Below are 22,368 nucleotides of genomic sequence, written 5' to 3'. Positions count from 1 at the left end.
GAAGAGTCAAAAATGAGAAGAGTCTAAAGATTTCAGGTAGAGGAAAGATATATAGGCCTGAAAAATTGTTATGACAATAAAAGCACTGAAGAGATTTCTGAAGAATGAAATCCAAAAATAGTAGCTGCAATATCAATAATGTCAATAATGATGTCTCTTCTATGGATGGATTATGTCCAAAAATATTATTGAAGAAATGTCAGATGTAAAACAAATTTTATCTGACAAAACAAGAGACGGTATCAATACTGGATGACAGGCAAAGAGAAGGATTCAGAAAAGGATGTTTCATGGGACATACAAAAGAAACTAAAAAATTCTGTGCAATGGGATAAATAAGAAATGAAAAGGAATCAAATCCTACAATAAAGTTTGAATGAATTAAAGATTAAGACTGCTAAAAGCAAAAGGAACAGAATGTTGCTTTATTGGTCATAATAAGATATGCTGTTACTTCTGGCTATTTTTTTTGGACTTTCTGCTGACACCAATACTGAAGGTGATAAATATTTATAACTTTAGAGAAGGCAAAAAGTTACTAAGTTACTAATTTGTTATACATTTGTTGTTATTGGAAATCACTTCTCTTATTTTCTTAGTTATATTCTTATTTTCCCCTTTCTTCTCTCACTCTTTTTCTGTTTCCTTGCACATTCTATTTTCTTGTCTTTAAGTCTAGTTTGCATTAGTTTTTATTATTATAATAAAAATTTTAATAAAATTATATACCAAAAAGTTTCTTCAATTGCAAGGCTCTTGGCTGAAAACTGAAGTGACTAGTCATGTTAGTGCAGCTAGTGAATTTCAATTCATAATTTCCTGTTCCATAACTCGCACTTCATTGCCACAAACTCATGGCTTAAATGGGAACTAAATAATTTTGTTCTTTCCTAGTTCTAATTTTTAAAGTTATCACAAACAGAGGACTAAATTTCCATAACTACTTGTATGATTTGAAATTAAAATATTATGAGAAGAAGGAAAGAATTTCCTGGATACATCACTCATATCAATCAACACTGAAGTCAAACCTCAAGCAATGAGATAAATCTTAAAGAATCTCAAGAGTTCCCCCTTGAAATATGCCATGGATGAGAAAAGAAAAACACTGTGATAGTACTTGAGTTTTTCAGTTTGATACTGTTAATCCATACCTGTTTACAAAATCTCAGAAAACCAATCGAGTATGTCTTTCCCCATAAGCAACAAGTCCCATACATGCAGCTGGACCTAAAAGCAACAAAACAGTATGTCAAATTAGAATAAAATAAATTTTTATGTGGAACTAGATTAATAAAAATAAATATATGTTTATGCATATAACAAAGGAATGACAATATGGTACCTCTTTTAAGTAAAATCAATCAAAGAAGCAAATAAATAAATAGGCACACAAATATTTCTTTCACATGCCAAATTAAATCTGGAAGATTCAATGCTCCTTTCACTGCTCTAAGACAAAACTCTCACTAATTTTAACAGAGCTACACTACATTATTTGTATTTCTGAAGTATTGCAAATTCCACAAGTTCCCAATGTGGAACACATTAATTTCAATGTTAATTTGAAATAGAAACAGAGACAGAAATGGTGTTGGACAATGTGAATGCTTAAAATTAAATTCTGGATGGATTAAGAACAAAAAGGCTCCTAACATTACAATCCAATTAATCAACCAGCTGAAAGCACCTCTTTCAAATCTCCTGCAGTCCTAAAATATATAAAATATGCATATGTATATATTTAGATAACAAATACTCACTCTATAGGCTTTCCTCTAATCTCAGACATGATGGAACTCTCTCCACCTAGGTACTCATAGCAGAGGCTAAGAAAGTTATAGATGACAAAAGCTGCAAAAAGGAAAGGGGGGCAGGAAGGCAGGAAAATAGAAAAACATATATTAAACTAGTAAAATATCACTCAGTGTAAGCAAAATATCACTGTAAGAATGAGTGTTTGAAAAATGCCCTTCATTTTTGCATGTGCTTGTCATTTTTAAAAATCTGTTGTTTCAATAATGGGATGTGCTCTTTTAAATGGCTCATTAAAAAAAAGATTTAGAGATATGGTGGATGCTGCTAAACACTATAATACAAAAAAGCTATTACTGGCAGCTACAGCAAATAAATAGCTGAAGATAAAACGATTTGCTTGTTGCCAGAGCTAGCAGAGTAAACAGAAATAGTGGGGAGAAAGCAATAAGGAAATCTATACAGCATTTCATAATATATAAATCCATGTATGTAATTATCATTAAATGAAATTAGAAAACAATCAATTAATGCTTCCACTAGACAAAATTTATCTCAAAATTATTCTGACTGAAGCACCTTGAGCAAGCAAGTCGGATTCTACAGTGATCTCTATGTTCTCTAAAAAGAAATCCAGATTAGAATTTTAGATAATTGATAATTTACTATTCAAGCAAGGATGTACATAAAATTCACGATCCACCGTTATACTGTCAAACCAGCCATTTTGAAAGTAGTTATGAATTCTGAGCATTGATTTGCTCTTTTAGAAAGTGCTCTGCAACCAAAAGAAAAACTGCAGCATTCAATAAGTAACATGTTCAGATGTCTTTTTCACTGCAACATAAACATATTTTTAGAATCATAGTGCTCCCTAGTGTCTGTGACATTGTTAGTATGTTTAATGAAGAAGTGACTTAACAAGGTTTCTTATCCAAATACTAGTCAGCTATTACATGATAAACTTGTTCATAAAAATAAAAATCTACCCTTTAGGATAAAATAGCGTATTTTAGCCGATTATCACATTTGAACATTAACCGAGCATTTAAAGGTTCTTATAAAGAGAACAGTCTATGTTTCTGCCCACCTAGAATAATAGTAGTTTCTCAGAACTCATAATATAATTTGGTGAGTTCCTAATTCAAATCGGTCTCTCATCCAAAACGAGCAGATGCCACCACCAATAATTTCAAAAATTATTGAGAATATATACATGAGGCCTTTCAACAACTGAAATGTCACATACTCCTATCAATGGTATAATTAGCTTTAGTCTTAGTTAACTGAATAAACCATTATGAAATAATAAACTTCTAACAATATATGCTTATTTTAACACAGCATATCTTCTCAAATAATCCAACAGAAAGAAAGTGTCATTCCTTTTTTGGACCCTATTTTATTTGTCCAGTATTTAAGCTATGGTATATTTTCCCAATTTATGTTTGGCCAATTTACTGACTTGCCAATGGATTGTTGCTGGATGTTTCAACTATCATATGACATACCGAATTGCAGATATGAGGGTCTTAATTCTTTTATCCTGTAATTATGGGCCTACTGTAGATGCCACTATGATTCAATTCCATATCATTTACATGCAACTGACATGACATGTGCAGGATGTTGGCTCTTATACACTTCCTTCTTTGATAAGAATAAATAGTAAGAATGACATGAAGGAAGGTAGGAATGAGTGCCTTCCTGAAAGTATTTGGGTGACTATCAGAGGAAAAATAAATGACATTGCCATAGGCATGTGCTATAGAACACCCAACCAAGCAGAGGAAATAGATGGACTCTTTGTTAATCAGTTAGCCAAGGTGTGCAGAAAACACACTATAGTAATGAGATGTTAATTATCTTTACATCAACTTGGAAAAAAACTCTGCAGGGAGTAGATCAAACAGATTTCTTCTTATGTGCCTAGCTGACAACTGTGTCACCTGAAAGGTGGAGGTGGAAACTAGACTAGAGGAGCAGCTATACTGGACTTAATCCTAAACTAATAGGGATGGAATGATTGAAGGAGTGGAAGTTGTAGGAATTTCGGGGAAGAATAAATGTAGGAGATAACTGGGCTGAGCCTGAGGGAGGGGTCAAATGCGTCCTCAATCATGAGTCCCTTTGTGCCCACCTTCAACCCACTTTGAATTTCATTAACTTTTATCTACTGCCAACTCGCTTTGATAGGTAGTATTTCAGATTCTTACGGAAGCTTCAGTGTACAATAAACCTATATTTTCATTTGAAACTGCCTGGATTCCTGATATCCTGCGTTTGACAGTGACCAGGTTATACTAGAATTTGCCACAATATAGGCATGGATGATGGAACAAAATCAGACCTGTGTTTTAGACATTAAAAGAGCTGACTTCAACAAACTAAGGAAGAGATTAGGAAGGATTCCATGGATGGAAATCCTAGAAGAAAAAACAGTTCAGGATGCAATGGAAAACTCTGAAAACCGAAAATACTAAAAGCATGGTTGCACAAAGAGCTCTCTGACAAACTGAGTCGCAGGAAGGACGGGTATAAAAAATGGAAAGAGGGACACATAATTAAAACAAAATTAATAGGTCAAATCTATAAGGATGAAGTCAGGAGGGCTGAGGCTCTGAATAAACTAAATCTTGCAGGAAAAAAAATGCCAAAGGTAACAAAAACAATTTATTTCAATATGTAAGGAACAAGAAGAAAAGTCAAGGAAATGGTCAGTCTACTAATGGGAGAAGATGGTAAGAAGGTGACCAGCTGCAGGGAGAAAGTGCATCAGCTTAATTCCTTCTTTTCACCAACTTTTACGCAAAAGGGGGAAATAGCCCAACTTATCAATAGTAGTACTGTGGCAGACAGAAGAGGTAAGAAGAGGTACTGTGGCAGACAGAAGAGGTACTGTGGCAGGTCAAAGTAGGTAAGAAATCATGATGTCCAGGAGGCAATCGCCTTTATCTTCCTAGAAAGTAGAGATTATTTACAATAATTTCTTTCTTTCTTTCTTTTCTTTATTTATAAATAACAAACAATGTAAAAGCAGTAGTCTATCACAAGATGTTTTCAACAGGATAGAACAATCTTATGTCCACTTCACCCAGGAAGGAATTAACTTCCAAGAAGATATATATAAGATTGCATGGAAATATCTGCAAATAGTTTGGCCACAATATTTTTATTATCAAATATGCTTATTATTTACAATTTACAAATTCTAGAAGTAATGTTTGTCATCAGACCATGTTAAGAAATTTAAGAAACAAACAAAAAGGTGATGTGGGGAAGGTGGAAGGAAGAATGGAATACATTTGGTTTGCATATAACACAATGTGTTCATTAACATTTGCATAAGGCAGTCTTTCCCTAGCAAAAAAAAAATCTCCCTTAAAATGGAGGCAGATTCTTCTCCTTGTCTGCTCTTGCTTTTTCTAGAAATAGTTCTAAACAGTTCATGAGCAGAAACACAGAAAATGAGGGGAAATAAAACACCATTAATACACAGGATATTGAACTGGACAAAGTGGCAAATTTTAGAATGTGAACTGACCCTCCAAGCAGATGTTATGATGTTTGCAATCTCCCTAAGTGAAGCAAAGGGAATAATAGCTGTTGCTAGGAGATGAGATCTACAGAACAACAGGCTTCTTCCTATGACTTTGTATTTATACATACACAGCAACAGATAGGAATGGGGACACTCACAAAAAAATAATTTCTGACTGTACAATTGCTTGATTTTTATCCTGTCTTTTTGCAGGAGGCTTAGGACAGCTTACAAAAAAAATCCTGTATTTATTTTATTTGAAAAACATAACACTGTGAAGTAGGTTGGACAGAGAATATGTCACTGGCTCAAAGTTACCAGGTATATTTAGTGTGTGTGTGTGTGTGTGTGTGTGTGTGTGTGTGTGTGTGTGTGTGTGTGTATGTATATATATATATATATATATATATATATATATATATATATATATATATATATATATATATATATATATATATATACACACACACACACACACACACACACACACAGTATATTTCTGCCACTGGGTATCATACTCCAATGAACTGTTATCTCTATGAAGGATTCCACATTTCTCTAAAAGAAAGAATTTGGGGACTTTCATAACCTCTTGTGAAACCAAAATGGTCCCAGTGGTCCAAGCAAAAAAGCATACCCACAAACCCTGAAAATAAAGGCATATGGCATAATTAGAGAAAGGAGAAAACTGTACAAAATAAGCAGACTCTAAAGGTTCAAGCCATACTTCAGAAATCCAGATGAATGAATTGACTTCAAGTCCTGGAGGATTAGAGCAAGGCTACAAAAATATTATTTTTAACTATCAGCAGATTTCAAGGGAGAATGTTTTATACTAGTGTTCTCATACCTTCACCACAGCTGGTGGGCGGATGTTTTACTCAGAAAACAAAAGTAAAAGTAATCATTCTCACAAAGGCCTTTCCTACTGTCATGTTTTTCTGTACATTTCCGTTCTTTGATATTTGACTGTATTCTGCTTGGGCCTCTCTTGAAGCTGGAAAGAATCTGCATAGTGTTATAAGAAACAAACCTCAAACTTGGGGGTTGGTTCTTTGCAAATCCTTATGTTTGGGCCTAGCTCTCTGGATATCTTGGTTTAGCCACCTTCTAGTCATCCTCTTACTCTTAGTCACCTAAGGAGGGCATGACATCAATTCCCTTAAAGAGCTTGTCTCAGAACAAAAAAGATGTCATGCCAAAATGTTTTTAAGATAATCATGTTCTGGAAATGAGAATATCTATTCTCTTGAATTGTGTGATCAAACTAACCACAGCATTAAAAAAAAAAAAACAGAAGTGACATTTTTCTGCTGAAGATAACAAATACAAGTGCATTGTTTTTAGATTGATGGTTTCTGTGCCACTTTCCTGCTCCAGGGGTAAAAGAAAGGCCCAACAGGATTCTTGGCCTAAAACTAATCAATAAAGAAGAGCTAGTTAAGGAAGCTTGAATTGGGTACACTCCAGGGAAAGTCATCATGGAATGATTTTGACTTTAAGAGAAACTAAAACTGACCACCATCTAATATGTATCTTGGTCTTCCAAAAAGTGAATTTTATTTAGTACTGAGAAATGATAAGTAGGACCATATGATAGGAGAAGCTGGTGGGAAAAGGGTCCTACAATGGGTAGAAATTCCTAAAGAAAGAGGCATTAAAAACACAATTATAAATAACTCAAATAACAGAGGAGAACATAAAAAAGCTGGAATAGTTGTACAAAAGTTTGCGGCAGACTTGAAAGCAAAAACAAACAACAAAAAAACCCACAATACACAAGAGACTGAAAAGAGAATGACATTTGTGTGGTCATAAAAGAAGATAGGAAACCTGGAATTGTAGAGCTGGAAAGAGAATGCTCATAATGAGCTCAGCTTAGCAAAGGAGGCAATGAATATAAAAAAGGTGAACATTTTTAGGTATGTTCAAAATAAAACAAAAATGAATTAGTATACTAGTTGCTTAATGATGGTGGCAAAAAGTTAAAGAAACGTAGAGCTTTTGGTTACTATTTGGTTGTTTTCTACAAACAAATCATACATGCTCTACTATGATATTACAACAAAGAGAAAAGGCAGGCCTGAAGCTTGAGTTAATACAAACAAAGTCAGGAAATGTTTATTTATTTTCAATTACTTTAAATTTCCAGATCCTGGTTATTAGTTCCCTGAAATACGGAAAAAAAACTAACTGATGTCCTGGTTCAATGTTTTATAAAGTGTTGTTTTTGTCGCAATACTGAACTTAGAAAAAAAATATCCATCCTTAAAATGTATATAAATAATTGCAATTTTTGTCCTTTGACTACAGTGTTGCACATAGGGTGACCTTATAATTAAAAAAATATATTTTAAGGCAAAAGCTTGTTTACAATCTTGCACATGCAGAACGTAACAAAACTAAACCACTGGGGTTTTGGGCCAGCTACTCCCTTTCAGCCCACCTAATTCACAGGGTTACTGTTGTGAAGAAACATGGGAGCTGCTGAAATGAGCTTCTGAATGAATGGCACAATGTAAACCAAATAAATAAATACAGTGTTAATGGAGAAAATGCTCATAACATTTGCAGATAGTGTACGATGTGATGGGATATCTAAAACCCTATTACTGTTGCCCTGTGAGTGAGATGGCCTCTAAATTTGATAAATAAATAATTCATGCATTCATTGGAGAAATGTCCTAAAAAGCACAACATTTTGTAAAATTTTTCAGATAGGAAACAAACATTAAATGTTTGGGTTATCTTGCTAATAATGGTACTTATGAAAAAGATTTTGGAATATAAGCCAGCAGTATGTTAAGATTACAAAGATGGAAAAAAATCACTTTTATACTGCATCAATATATTTTTAAATTAGAAAACAATTGTTTTCCTTGATTCTGCTCTAATTTGACACATACTTTTAAATCTCTTTGGAACAAATTCTTAGAAAGGCAGTGAGAATGATTGGGGACTAGAGCTAGGGTCCACAAAGAGAACTGGAAAGAGTTGGATATTTTTAGTTTCAAGAAAAGATGATTAAAGGAGTATGATAGCATTCTTCGAGTACTTAAAAGAATGTTACATACAAGACCATTCATTCAATGATAATTCAAAATTACAGTGGTGCTGAATGAAGAGACTTATAACCGTGCTCAAAGTTATTGCTGTTGCAGCGCCCTCACAGTTATGTGATTGTGATCGAAATGCTTGGCAACTAGTTTGCATTTACAATGGATTGCCAAGTGCCCCACAATCATGTAATTGCCATTTGAAATCTTACCTGATGGCTTCCCCAAAAAGTCAATGGGGAAGCTAGCAGGGAAGTCCCAAGTTGCTACTGCCTGCTGACAGAACTCCAGGGGTGGGATTCTACCAGTTCGGACCAGTTCTATAGAATCGGTTATGATTCTGTACAGTTTGGAGAGCTGACAAATTCTCCGAATTTGGAATGATTTTGACTTTCAGCTGTGCTGCATGACAAATTGTGCCACTGGCTGGCCCCACCCTGCCCCGTCACTCCTTATCTCACATGCGCACCATCCAACTTGCCTGCGTTGTGCCTTGGCCTAATTTTTGATAAGTTGCTATTTTTCCTTTTCCCCCCGATGATCAGATGTTCCAACGATAAGCTGTGCTGCATGTTTTAGATTAGCTAGAAAGCAGGAAATTGTCGGATTTCTTGCTTTCTAGCTAATCTAAATCACTGTTTTACTGCTTCACCTTCACACAGGATGCTTCCCTTAGGCCCAGTCAGAGATGGTATTCAGGGGGTTGTGGGCGGGGCGGGGGGGGGTGGAGAAGAAAAGTGGCCTGAGAGCAGAGTTGAACCTTCCTTAGGACTGAAGCTTCTATTGTTCAGTGCAGACTCAGGGAGCAGATTGCAGAAAGGTAGATCTGTGAGTGACTGTGATTCTGTGAGCAACTCAATCTGCCTGCCTGCTTTGCCTGATTTTGGGTAAAAGTTGTTCTTTTTCATAAAACAAAAATCAATATTTACATAAATATTTATAATATTTACATACAAGCCATGCCCAGCCAGTCACATGACCACCAACCACACACTCAAATTAGGCCATGCCCACAGAACCAGTTGTTAAGAAATTTGAATCCCACTCCTGGAGAAGAACTCCCTCTAATTTCTGAGGACTGGTTGGAAAAGGTCTGTGTTGAAAACCAAGCAGAATTTTGACACAAACTGTTTGTAGCATAGTGTTTGCAGCCAGACCCCAGAGACAACAGGACTCTTTCTAGTTTCTACAGGCTAGCTGAAAAAAGTTCATCCTGAAATCCAAGCAGGATTTTGGCAAGAAATGTTTGCCGCATGGGGTGTTTGCAGACAGACCCCAGAAACAAGTGCCTTTCAGCTGCATGTACAATGGGGTTCTGTCCTGCACCCAGAGAATCTAGAATACCTGTCAGTTTATATGTAGCTTCCTTTTCTACATAATAAGCAATATTTATTTACATCTCTTTGTCTCTACTGTACAATATCACAAACATTATCTGTAAAAAAAAAAGACCTTTTCTCCCAATATCCCAATTGGCTACTTCAGAGAACTTCAACTCTGGAACCCAGAAATAAATTGTCAGTAAGTGATATACTGAGGGAGGGCTTATGGATGTCTTATTATCTTGGTCAGAAACTGCATGTATTTTCACAGAATCAAATGTAAGAGAAACAACATCATATCATTTTTAATATGGTTACCATCCTTTCCTTTTTCCCACTTCCCATGCTTTCAAACACCTTACCTTCATAACAATCCCGTATTGTTCCAAAGTAAACATAGTACTGGTCATTGGTGAAGAAAAGGAGACTGAGCCAAGAGTCAACAGCATAAATGGGAACAATGAAAAGAATCCTGACAATATAGCGTTGCTCATTGGGGCAACTGTAGCAGCGAAGGTGCATGTAGATCTAAATAAGAGAAAATGGAGGCTGTGATCAGAAACCAATCATGAAGTAAAGAAAATCAATGCAAAACTCAAACAACTGGACACCCCAAACTAGAGTATTTTTCCCTAGCTTTCTTATATTGGAAGATAATAATATAGTCAGATGTGTTCACTGGAAGTTGTGTCTTTATTGATTATAGTTAGATTCTGCTTTTTCTCCAGGAACTGAACTTGATATAGATCATATTACCCTTCTAATGTTATTCTAGAAAATAACCTGTGAGATTGACTTACAAAACTAATTAGTAAACATACAACATGCTCCAAAACCATTTCAATTATATTCTCCATAAAACCTTTAATCTAATAAAAAAGCAATTATCCTGCAGTTCATATAAGATGAAGACGTAAATGTTGTTTTCAGTGAAATTCCAATGATATCACAAAACAGGAAAAGCAGCACTGGGTATTATAATGACATTCTTTTCCATTGGGGTTAATTTTAATTTCAAAGTATACCCTCTCATGCTTGTATTTTGATCTAACAGGATGCAATCTATGATTAGTCACAAAATTCTGTCTTCTAGTAAAAGATAAAGATAGGAAAGTCAAACAGCTTCACTATCAGACTAATTAGATACAGCTTACAACCTGATCAGTCACCTATCTAAAACACAATTTCAATATAGTACTAAAAAACACAGTTTCAATATAGTACTAAAACACAAATGCACATTACATACAGCAGATTATTCCCATCTTTGTGTTGTGGCAATGCATTTTATCATGTGATTACTATTATAATTCTATTGTATTTTTGAAAACCAGAAGCAGGAAACACTATTGAACACATTTAAATTTGCAACAGGCATTAATGTACATCATGCTTTCAAAAGCCAAAAAGTTCAATTTTTACAATAATTTAAAAAATATGCCTAAAATTCTGTGTTTAATTTAACAGCATATTTCCACTATAAGTTCCACTGGGTGGAAAATGTTTATTATTAATTATAATTCTGAAATAGGCTTTTTCCAGGCTAAATGTTTTTCTAGATAGCAAAATACCAAGTATTTCAATACAGGAACCACTGAAAAAAGAAAAAGAGGTTTCTTTGTACACAAACAAGTTGATCTGAATCATTCTGTGAAACTTCATGTCACATTTCATTAAAAGTACAAAACTAGTTTGAGGGTGAAATTGGTCATTGGGAGCATGTCGTGTTTCATATTCAAAATAGGAACGTGTTCAAGATGAAATGTTCAATTATTGCTTCAAACAGTTCAAATCAAACCTTTGATATAACCTTTTAATTAGAATATAGTTAATATAACAATACCATGCAAAATAACTGCATAGGAAATTTGTTTTGGTTGATTAAAAGTTTCATCTTGTTTTCATGGATAGCCAACAAAATACTTTGGAAGACTTACAAACTATAGTTTTTTTGTTTATTCCTAGCATCTGGCAATTAGAAAATACAACACTCATTTAACTATAAAATCACATCTGTAATCTATAGACAATCAATGGATGTCTTTAAAAACTGTTAGATCGGTACCCGTGACAATCTTTTGTACCAATTCTAGAACAGTAAATAGATAATGGAACATGAATTCTCATTTCCTGTAGTCTAGAATTAAATTAAGAGTCATGTATACCTAATCCAAGGACCAGGTCACATTTTGAAGTAGAATTAACAAGATCAATTACTTCTGCCTCAATAAATGAAGATAAGAGTACTTTTTATTAATAAAAAGATGTGATGGAATTTAGTAAAGAGATGGATCCTCAGAAGTGAAGGAGTATATTCCAGGGGAGTAAATGGTAATTTTAGATATTCAGTAAAAGCCCCCTAATAGTTCACATATACATGTTCATGGTGAACTCAGTCTGGCAAGTCTGGCAAGATGTTGTGTATAGGTGTGAAACAATAATTCATATTGGAAGAATTACCAAAGTTATTCTTGGTCTGGGGCAGTGACAGTAATCCACTTCTAAATCCTAATCCACCAACAGCATGCAGAAATTGTAACTGATAGTCACTATCTAACAATTAAAAAGCGCTCAACAAGATTGATAAATGGCAGAGTCTACCTATGTAGGTATAATATTGCAAAAGAGAAAGTCGTATTTGTTTTGCAGTGGTATCTATAAAAGTCAGCAGCTAGACTAGTGGTATAAAGGCTAAGGTGGGAGAAAAGTGGATTTATCTCTTCTTCTCACTGCAGTGAAATTAGTCATAATGATGATGACAGATAGAATGGGAAGAAAGAATCAAACATTGCTATTTATTCCATGTACTAAGACCAACAGAGGTACAAAGCGGGAAGATAATGCCAAAGGGTTGTTAAACCTTATGAATCACAGCTTTTCATCATCTCATCTTCCCACCTATCCCTATATAATTAAATGTACAACATTCCTAAATTAGCCAAATATATTATCATGAGTGATGTGCTTTACTTATATACCACAAATGATGAAGAGTTCGAGAATAGAATAGACTCTTTTTTCTGCTATATATTCAAAATAGAGTGTGATTAATATATATATGTGTGTGTGTGTGTGTATTGAAAGTGGGAATTACAATTTCATTTTTTAATGTGTGCCAGTGTGTTCACAGAAAAAAGTGATAATAAAGGTCCTATCTTATCCTATCCCATCACACCCCACCTTATCTAAATGTCTCCAGGCCTGAAATGACCATTTGCCTCATTGTTTTAAAAACTAAAAGAGATATTTGATTTTCATAAATTTCATACTCCTCCACTTTTTCCTATAAATTACTATCTAGATTCCTTTTTTGAAAAGAAGGGGGCATAATAAATTAAAAAGCAAGTTGAAAAAAAATACACATACCAGTAGCTTCCTAGTCATTTCAATTTCCATTGGCATATCTGCAAAATTTTGAATCTTATTTCTCTTATACACTATTGATTTACATTTGTCTTTTTCAGTAACCTTGTTTTAAGGAATTATCATCAATAATCATTTGTATTGCAACTAAAGGGGAAAAAAGCCCCATGCACTTTTTTTCGATTGTCCAAAAACAAGGTATCAAAACATGATCACATCTGTACATTAAGGAAAACAATGCTGGAGAAAGGACCAGTTTAAAAAACTTGGAGACTGAATGCATATCAGGTTTGTAGCCTCCCCACCTCTAAATTTAATGTTGCAGAAGGGTTACTATAAAATAAATTAAAAGTATGTATTTAAATTATGCATTCAATCAATAGAATACTCACAAAACTTGAACTAAAAATTAACCATATATCTCAAGAGTAACCTCCTAGATATAAAATCAAAATATAAACAGTTTTCATTTTAAAACATTGAAATTCTTCTTTAAAGAATCATACTTCCATTGGTAGAAAAAAGCTGTTTATTCAAAAAACAAATTGTCCTACAATTATTGCCATGAGTTTATCAGTGCTCAAAGTCAAGTTATATCACTCTGAATTACAGTGACCTACTTTCTCTTAAAAGTGCAGAGGATTTGGAACAACATAGAAGCAGTAACCCTTCCATACTGCCAGGAAAGCTGTTCAATCAAAATATAATTCAAAATCCAAGTCATATAAAATATATGAAGCAATGCCTTTGCTCTAAATTGCAGATAGGACAGCTTGGAAAAAAATGCAAAACAAGAAAACACGGTAGAGGAAGAGAAGGAAAGAGAAACAGCATGCTTTGTAGCCCTTTGTTCTGACAAGAGATCTGTGAGTACAATAAAACCAGTCACTATGCAGTAAAATCTTGCTTAGAAGATTGATTTATCGGCTTCATCTTCCTTGTTGTAAAATGGAACCTGTTATCCGGAGGGTGGACATGGCCCTTTAAAAATCCTGTCAGCCCAATGTAACAATTGGATAACACAGAACTGTGCTAACCACTAGGTAGATGGGCCTGCCTTAAATCCATACTGGCTACAAGGTGCCTTCTTGTGGACAGACCAACAGAGGCAACTAATGATTGGTATAGTCTCTCCTGTTTTAGCAGGGGGTTGGACTAGAAGACCTCCAAGGTCCCTTCCAGCTCTATGCTGTATGTAAGAAATATGTAATTTCACACCCTCAGACTGTTTGCACATAGAAGTAGTCCTTGATGTATGATCAATCATTTAATGAGAGTTACAAAGTTATGATGGCCTTGGAAAAAGTGACTTTCGACCTATACTTGTATGTAGGATTGCTGCATCACCTCCCACATGACTGAAATTTGGGCACTTGGCAACCATCTCACACTTAAAACTACCTACAGTATCCAGTGATCACAATTTGCAAGCTTTTTGGCCTATTTCTGGCAAAAAATGCCCATTGGGGAAGCCGATTCTTTTAATGACCATGATGATTTGCTTAATGGCTGTTACAAAATTGTCATAAAATTGGGTCCAACTTGACTCACTATTACAACAACTTACAACACAAATTCTGGTCCCAATTGTGATTGTATGTACACAATGTAGTTGTAACCTGAAGTCATGTTACCAGGTACTCTGTTAATCCCCGGCCTCCATTTTTGATTTAGAGCTTAATGCAATTACATATATTGTACCCTCTTATAACAGTCTCAGTTGAGGATTGCTTATATCAGGGGTATCAAACTGGTGGCCCACAGGCCGGATGCATCATGCACAGGCCACCCCCCACCCCAGCTCAACAAAGGGAAGAAATGTCACACGATGACAACATGACACTACGAGTTTGACACCTCTGACAATCCTGAACTGAAACTGTTGAGGATCAGCTTATACATACTGCAGGATATTACATCATGCAAAACAAAAGTGCTTATAGCTGAACGGAGACTGAGATATATTAATGGAATAACAACACTTTGGAAAACAAGCTCCTTCTCTCTAGATGAAGTTGATGGAGAGCAATTCAAAATGTTAAACTTGTTTGTTTTACCTGGTGGCAGGTGATCAGCACAGCTGTCCACACAAAGAAACCTGAGATGGCCTGGGCAGCTGTTGTCATTAGGAATATTGGCTGCTCCACTGCAGTGGGGCTGCCATCCTCAGGCATCCTGGATAAATTAGGGGCTGTGGCAGGAGTGCTGGCAGGGAATTCCGACTCAGGCACTGACATGGCTCCAGTTACTACAATCATCTTTTTTTTTTTTTTTTGGTTGTTCAAACCTACAGGAAAATTAAAAGAGGAAAAAATCAGCAGAATGACTTGAAATAACGTAAGACATAATCCAAAAATGCTAGGACAAAACTACATGCATTTTGGGGAGAAAATTGCTTTCAATGCTAAACATAGAGAGGAAATAATTGATACAACCTATTTATGCATTTATGATATACACAGCATGGTTATCCGTGAGTTTAAAAAACACAGAAGAACAGAAGAAACTACACTGTAGAAATGTAATCTGCATTATTTGTTTTAACTCAATCTATAAAATATTGAGATGTGCACTGCTCAGAACTGTCTTCAATTTATGTGGTTTATAAGCACAGTAAATAACTAAATACATATATAAATCCATTTCTGAAATTGATACAACCTTTCCTCCAAAAAAGAAACAGCAGTAATCCAAAGCATAATATACAAATGAGATTATGATGTGATACTAAAGAGAAGCTAGATGCTTTTACATCTACAGTATGTAATAATCTCCATAGTCAGTTCATTTTTAAAAATGATATAAAGTTCTGATACTTGACAGACTTCACTAGAGACCAGCCTTACAAGACAAGTGTGTATGTAATCAGAAAATAGGCTATTAAAATATCCTTCAGGTAGTTACTGTATTTTCTTCAACAACATTGGCCTGTTGATTTTTATTCTGGACAAAATAATGTCAAAATCCTGAAATTATACTCTACAATACTGATAGTTTTGACTTACAATCACAATTGGTCATGAAACTTCTGTCACTAAGTTCTGTGGTTGTTAAGTGAGCCACACCCAATTCTACAACCTTTTCCCCTCACAGCGATTAAACAAATCATTAAGAGAATCTTGCTTCTCCTATTGACTTGTTTGTCAGAAGCTAGTTGGGAAGGTCACAAATGACAATGACTTGCTGCCAGGATGCTCCAGCCATCATAAATACATGCTGGGTGCCAAGTGCCTGAATCCCATGACTGCAGGAATGCTGCAACAGTGCGAGGAGTGGTTGGAAATAACTTTTTTCATCACTGTCGTATCTTTAAACTCTCATTAAACAAATGGTGTCAGGAGCTACCTGTCTACTTATGATCATACTTGGTACACTAAGTCAGGGGTCTCCAACCTTGGCAACTTTAAGACTTGGGGACTTCAACTCGTGCATAAAGCGCACCAACGTGCCTACCGTCCCTGTCCTATTGTTTCTCTTATTCTTCTTTTATTTTTCTTATATATACCCATTTCATGTATTCACAACTATGTATACACTTATACTTATTATCTTGTAAACAACTGGCAAATCAAATAAATAAAATAAAATAAATAAATAGAATCCCTCAGCCAGCTTTGCTGGCTGAGGATCTGGAGTTGAAGTCCCCAAGTCTTAAAGTTGCCAAGGTTGGAGACCTCTGCACTAAGTGATACAATCATTAAGTGAAACTTGCTCAATTTTATCACCTTTTTTTGCCGTGGTCATATCAAACAGCGGTTAAGCGGTTAATCTGAACACCCCCCCCCCCGAGTTTGCTTGTGGGAAGCCCCCTGGGAATCTGTAAAGATGTGACTTCGGGATCCTGCAACTATTGTAATTACATACCAGTTGCCAAGTGCTGAAATTTTGATCACATGATTGTAGGACAATGTGAAGGTTGTAAAACAGTCGATAAAAGGAAAATATATGAATAATGGTGAAGTTAAATATTTTAGAACTATTTATTTTAGAACAGATATTGGAGGGTGCCTTCTTTGCAAAATATATTTTACTTTCACCTAAATGCAAAAAACCCCCAAAATAAAACAGTCTTGCTGAATAAGGGAATCTTTCTGCTAATTTTCCTAAATGATGCTCTGAACTTTGTCCCAAAGTTGTACCTGGGCTTTCTTCACTGATCCTAAGTATGTCAGAGATAGAAAACCTGAACGGAATAGTAGTGCAAATTATTACTTTTTTTTTTGAGCTTTCAGTATTTAGTAACAGAAATCAGGAAAACAGAAGTATTTTTTCTCTGTTACTAGGATCAAAGAAACATTACAGGTAGTCCTCGACTTCTGACCACAATTGAGCCTAAAATTTCTGTTACTAAGAGAGATGATTGTTAAAGTGAGTTTTGTCCCATTTTGCGACCTTTCTTGCCACAGTTGTTAAGTGAATCACTGCAGTTGTTAAATTAGTAATATGGTTAAGTGAATCTGGCTTCCCCATTGACTTTGGTTGTCAGAAGGTGGACAAAGGGAATCACATAACCCTGGGACTTTACAACCATCATAAATAGAAAACAGTTGACAAACATCCAAATTTTGATCACATGACCCTGGGGAGGCTACAACAGTTGGGTAGAAAAACAGTCATAAGTCACTTTTTTCAGTGTTGTAACTTCAGTCACTCACTAAACGAATCATTATAAGTTGAGGACTACCTGTATAGAATTTGTATTGTTGTAGATGTAGTAGTTGTTTTTGAGTGAGTGGCGCTATGTAGTACTGAATAGCTGATAGAATTGACTTTTCTTCTCCATCTGGACAGGTAGGAGGTTTAAAGCTTCTAGTCTTGCTTGTATAACTGAAGACATAATAATAAATATCTTAAGCCCCACAAACTAACTACCACAACATGCTTTATTGTTGATAAATAATCTGTGTAACTAGAACTAAAGAATTTGATTATTCAAAACAACCTTAGATACAAATCCACTTAGTTGATCTATCTCAAAAATAACTGGATATTATTTTGAAGAATTAGGGGGGGGAAACTATGCCCATTTCTATTCTAACTTGAACAGTTTATGAAAACAAATATCTCCTTGCAGCATTCAGTTTCTGTTTTGTTTCTTAATACTGTGAATATAGATTGCCATAATGATGCTAGGAAATAGACACACCCTACAGTAGCCTTTGTCTGATAGATTCAAAGGAAAAGTAGTAAGTTGTAACTAGACTACTCCCTTTTGATTAATTTCCTGTCTTTCCAAAAAAAGAATGTCCTGACTATATCACATACATATATTTTACAAACCCCTCCCCAACACATGCAGCAAAAGAAAATAGAAGTTAATAGAGGAGAAAAAATCTCTTGAAAAAGAATTTCTTGGTAAAAAAAGGCTTTCACTGTTGATCTGCATAACTTATTTAACATAGAAGGAAGATGAATAATGTAAAATAACTTGATTGCTTGCATATGGAACAGTGCAAAAAAGTTAAAAAACAGAAATAACTAATATGGGTGGAAGGGGCTAATTCAAATAAAAGAAAGTTAGACAGGTGTGTATGTGAGCAAATATAAGTTGAAAAGTAATGTTATATGTTTAAATTTTCAATATGTACAGTACTTAATTAAAGATCTTTATATATAAGATGAGCCTTCTATGCAAGAAAATATATGACTGCTGCAGAACATAATAGCTGGAAACATGCCTTAGAGCAGAGGTGTCAAACTCAAGGCCCAGGGGCCAGATCTGGCCTGCAGGGCTGCCCTGGAAATATAAAGGACCGGCTCGCAGTGCCTCTGCCAGTGAAAACAGAGTTCCATTTTTGCTGGCAGAGGATTGCAGGATGCTGTTGCAGCCAAAAATGGAGCTTGGGAGCGTGTTTTCACTGGCCAAGTGCTTGGGCCACCACAGGTGCCCCCAACACGAGTGATGTTGAGCTAGCCATGTCCACCCTGTCCCCCTGTCAAACATAACTCTGATGTGGCCCTCAATGAAATTAAGTTTGACATCCCTGCCTTAGAGTATTTCAGGTAATCTCAATTTATGACTTATCACTTAACAACAGTTTGAAGTTATGACGGCTTCAGAAAAGTGACAGCCTGTACTTGACTTGCACTTGTATTGCTGTCACACTACCAGTTAGCATTTACCACAGCTACAGCATCTTGTGGTCATGTGATCACAATTTAAAACCTTCCTAGTTGGCTTCCAACAAGTCAACTGAGGAAGCCAGGTTTGATGCAGTAAAAATGGTCATAAATCCAGCTCCAATCACGATGCCTTGCTTCACAACTTCATTTAGTGACTGATATTCTGGTCCCAATTGTGGTTGTAAATTGAGATTTACCTGTACAACTTCTGCAATTTCTGTAACATAGTTTCATATATAATAGTTTTCAACATAAATGCTTTTAATCTGCAAAATATGATCAAGGCTAAATGTTACTGTATAACATAACATGAGCAACAATATTAATATAGGGTATATGTTTAAAAGCATATTGTGCAGCAGATAGAATTTTAATTCACCCCTCCTCTATTTGTTTCCAGTAAATTGCATCCCACAGGGATGATTAAAATGATCACCATGCTGCATTACATGTTCAAGTCTTCATGTTCATACTCCCTGGACACAAGCTAATCCGTTGCCTTCTCATTCAGCATTTGCATTGACAAACAAAACTAACCTGCACTGAATACTTTTGCTTGTTGCTAGTTTGTCTTTATTAAAAATGAAACTCCAAGTCAGAAAAGCTTGAGTCAAATTACATCAGACACTAATATTCTAATTACAATACAATACAACTTTGATAAGTTGACAATATGAATGCAAAGCGGCATTATTCTTTCAGAAAGTAATCTGCCATGTATTGAAAATTGTGATTTGCTAGTTCCATCCCATCTTATTGTTGCTTTGTTTTTTTTAACCACTGTTAGATTAGTTTTTAAAAACACTCCCAAAGGATTAAACAGGATTAAGTGTCTTGATAGAAATCTAAGTGTAATTCTAAATGTAATTTTTCAAGAACAAATTAGGTAGGCATAAAGTAATTTTAAATAAGTTAATGTATACTGTCTTCATTAGTTCATTATTGCCCTCTTTCTCCTTGGCATCTATGATACCTTGGCAGCAATTTTAAGGAATTGCTGCTGTTGATCATTAGAGTTTGTTTCTAAGATATAAAAAGTAATTGACCACTATATACAGTAACATACAATAATATCTATTTACTCTTTTCAGAAGACTGACTTACATTTAGCTGATAATGAAAATTAGAAAAAAATGAAGATATGCTGCTGAGCTATGAAATACTGTGTACAGTTAATACTTTACATAATCAATAGATTTCTACTTAGTAAGAATAATAGGCATTTCTGTATTTTGAAATATGGGGTTTTAAATTTAAAGTATGTCATGATTTCCATTGTCAAGCGACAGGGAATAATCGATAGCACTGAAAGTGGATGAAAAAGGTAGGAGATTCAACTAGTGGAAAGATTGGAGGAAGAGATTTTCTAAATTAGCATGCTTAACTTATATAAACATTCTCCATTTTTTAAAAAAAATGATGACCCTTCAAATTTTAGTATTTACATGCAAGTTCTCAGATGGAAAGAACAAAGTATGTCCTAGATAAGTGTACATAATTAGTCAGGTAATCACACAAGCCATCAGTAATGTGGCACTAAATGTGCCATTTCTCCTACAACCATTCCTATCAAAACTTATTTTTGTTTCACTGTGCACAGTACCCATATTTAACCCCACACAATGTACTTAAGAACCATGCTGCACCTATGGACAAACCATGGGGTTATCATTCTGTACTATAAATGTTTAAATTGCTTTAACTTCACTTGAAAAAAAGCTGAGCTGTCAATTTATATAGGTACAGGTAGTCCTCAACTTACAACAGTTCACTTAGTGATCTTCGAAGTTACAACAGCACTGAAAAAAGTGGCTTATGACCATTTTTCACACTTACGACTGTTGCAGCATCCCCACGGTCACATGATTTACATTCAGATGCTTGGCAACTGACTCACATTTATGACGGTTATAGTGTGGGCGGGGTGTGTGTCATGTGATCACCTTTTGACCAGCAAAATCAATGGGCAAACTAGATTCACTTAACAACCATGTTATTAATTTAACAACTGCAGTGATTCACTTAACAAATAGGCAAGCAAAGTCGAAAAATGGGACTTAACAAATTTCTCACTTGGCAACATAAACTCTGGGCTCAATTGTGGTTGTAAGTTGAGGACTACCTGTAAAACTCATACTCTTATTATCACAAATTGAGTCCAGATACTGTTGCTGATAGGTAACTCCAAACCCACTTTCAGTGGTGCCACGTTGATCTGCTTAGACCTCCTAGGCAGTGCCTACTCACCACCCACGGCTATTCCTACTGCCGCTCCACACAAGTGGGCAACACCAAAGCGTATCCCAGGACCTCCCATCCTCCTGCGCCATCAATCCCGGGCAGGAGTTTGCTGCCGTTCGCTTTTCCACATCTTTCTTACGCTCAACTCACTCTGAGCATTATTATCGCGGCCGGATGCCCGTCAACACCGCTCCAAGTGCCGGGCAATAAACTCCTCACCCCACCCGGGGAAGTCAGGCCACCGCTCTCAGCCTTTGCCGCTATGCCCATCATCTCAGCACCGATCCCTCCTCCTCCCCATCCCTCCACCTTCCCACTGTGCCCTCACCGCCACGAGGCACTGCAAACACCAGCCGCCCTGCCGCCGTCGCTGCCGCCGCTCCCCTTCCCTTCTCTTGCTAGGGAACCCGACCCTCCGGGGCTCAAGGGAACCGGCAGAGGGAAAGGCCCTCAGGACCCCATGGCCGGGCCGAGGTTTCCCCGGTCAACTCCGTGGCTTGGCAGCTCTTCTCCGTCCCGTCGCGGAGCCACTCGTAAATCCTCCACTGGGGCTCACCGCCGCGGCCCTAACGGGCTTGGAAGAAGAAAGGGGGAGGGTGGAAGAACGACAAATTGTACGGACGAAGCCGAGAAATTCTACTGCGCAGGCGCAAAGGCTCTGGCTTTCCTTTTCGAACACCTCCTCGCTCACTGAGAGGGAGAGGGAGAGGGAGGAGCCACAAGCGGGTGACATAACCAGTGGCCTCTCAGGAGATGGCGCCGTCTTCTCCTCTTTTCCTAGCCCCGCTTCCCATTTCCCACCCGCCTTCGGAGAGAGGTTCTCCGATGGGCCTCAGCGCGGCGGACGCGGCTGCTTACCGATGTGGCGTCGTGTGTTTCTCGCTCTCCATCTTTCAACAGTTTGTTCTTGGAGCGAAAGTCCAAGAACAGTTTCAATTATTTAACATCCGTTTCAATTTGTACTTCA

At 36.2% G+C, this 22,368-nt stretch overlaps 1 protein-coding gene across 4 annotated transcripts in view; it reads right to left on the bottom strand.

Moving 5' to 3' along the window:
* Positions 1 to 22,052, bottom strand: part of TMEM184B (transmembrane protein 184B) — a 35,487-nt gene extending 13,435 nt beyond the window's left edge. The window contains exons 1-5 of one of the 4 annotated variants that reach the window (XM_026694884.2): positions 21,730 to 22,052; positions 15,095 to 15,324; positions 10,037 to 10,202; positions 1,764 to 1,854; positions 1,155 to 1,230 (exon numbers count right to left, since the gene is read on the bottom strand). In XM_026694884.2, coding sequence (XP_026550669.1) covers positions 1,155 to 1,230; positions 1,764 to 1,854; positions 10,037 to 10,202; positions 15,095 to 15,295 — 534 coding nt within the window. In that variant the 5' untranslated portion in view covers positions 15,296 to 15,324; positions 21,730 to 22,052. Of the gene's footprint in view, positions 1 to 1,154; positions 1,231 to 1,763; positions 1,855 to 10,036; positions 10,203 to 15,094; positions 15,325 to 19,357; positions 19,375 to 21,551; positions 21,571 to 21,729 lie in introns of those variants that run through there. The other 3 variants (XM_087968316.1, XM_087968317.1, XM_087968315.1) reach the window with 3 other exon arrangements.
* Between the last annotated feature and the right edge of the window lie 316 nt (positions 22,053 to 22,368).

This window comes from Notechis scutatus, chromosome 6 (assembly GCF_049901735.1).
Source record: "Notechis scutatus isolate UNSWTSFEM ecotype Mainland chromosome 6, rNotScu1.2, whole genome shotgun sequence".
In the NCBI taxonomy this organism is placed as follows: Eukaryota; Metazoa; Chordata; class Lepidosauria; order Squamata; family Elapidae; genus Notechis; species Notechis scutatus.
The sequence above is the reverse complement of the archived record's forward strand: the minus strand, read 5'-3'. Positions and strand labels throughout refer to the sequence as shown.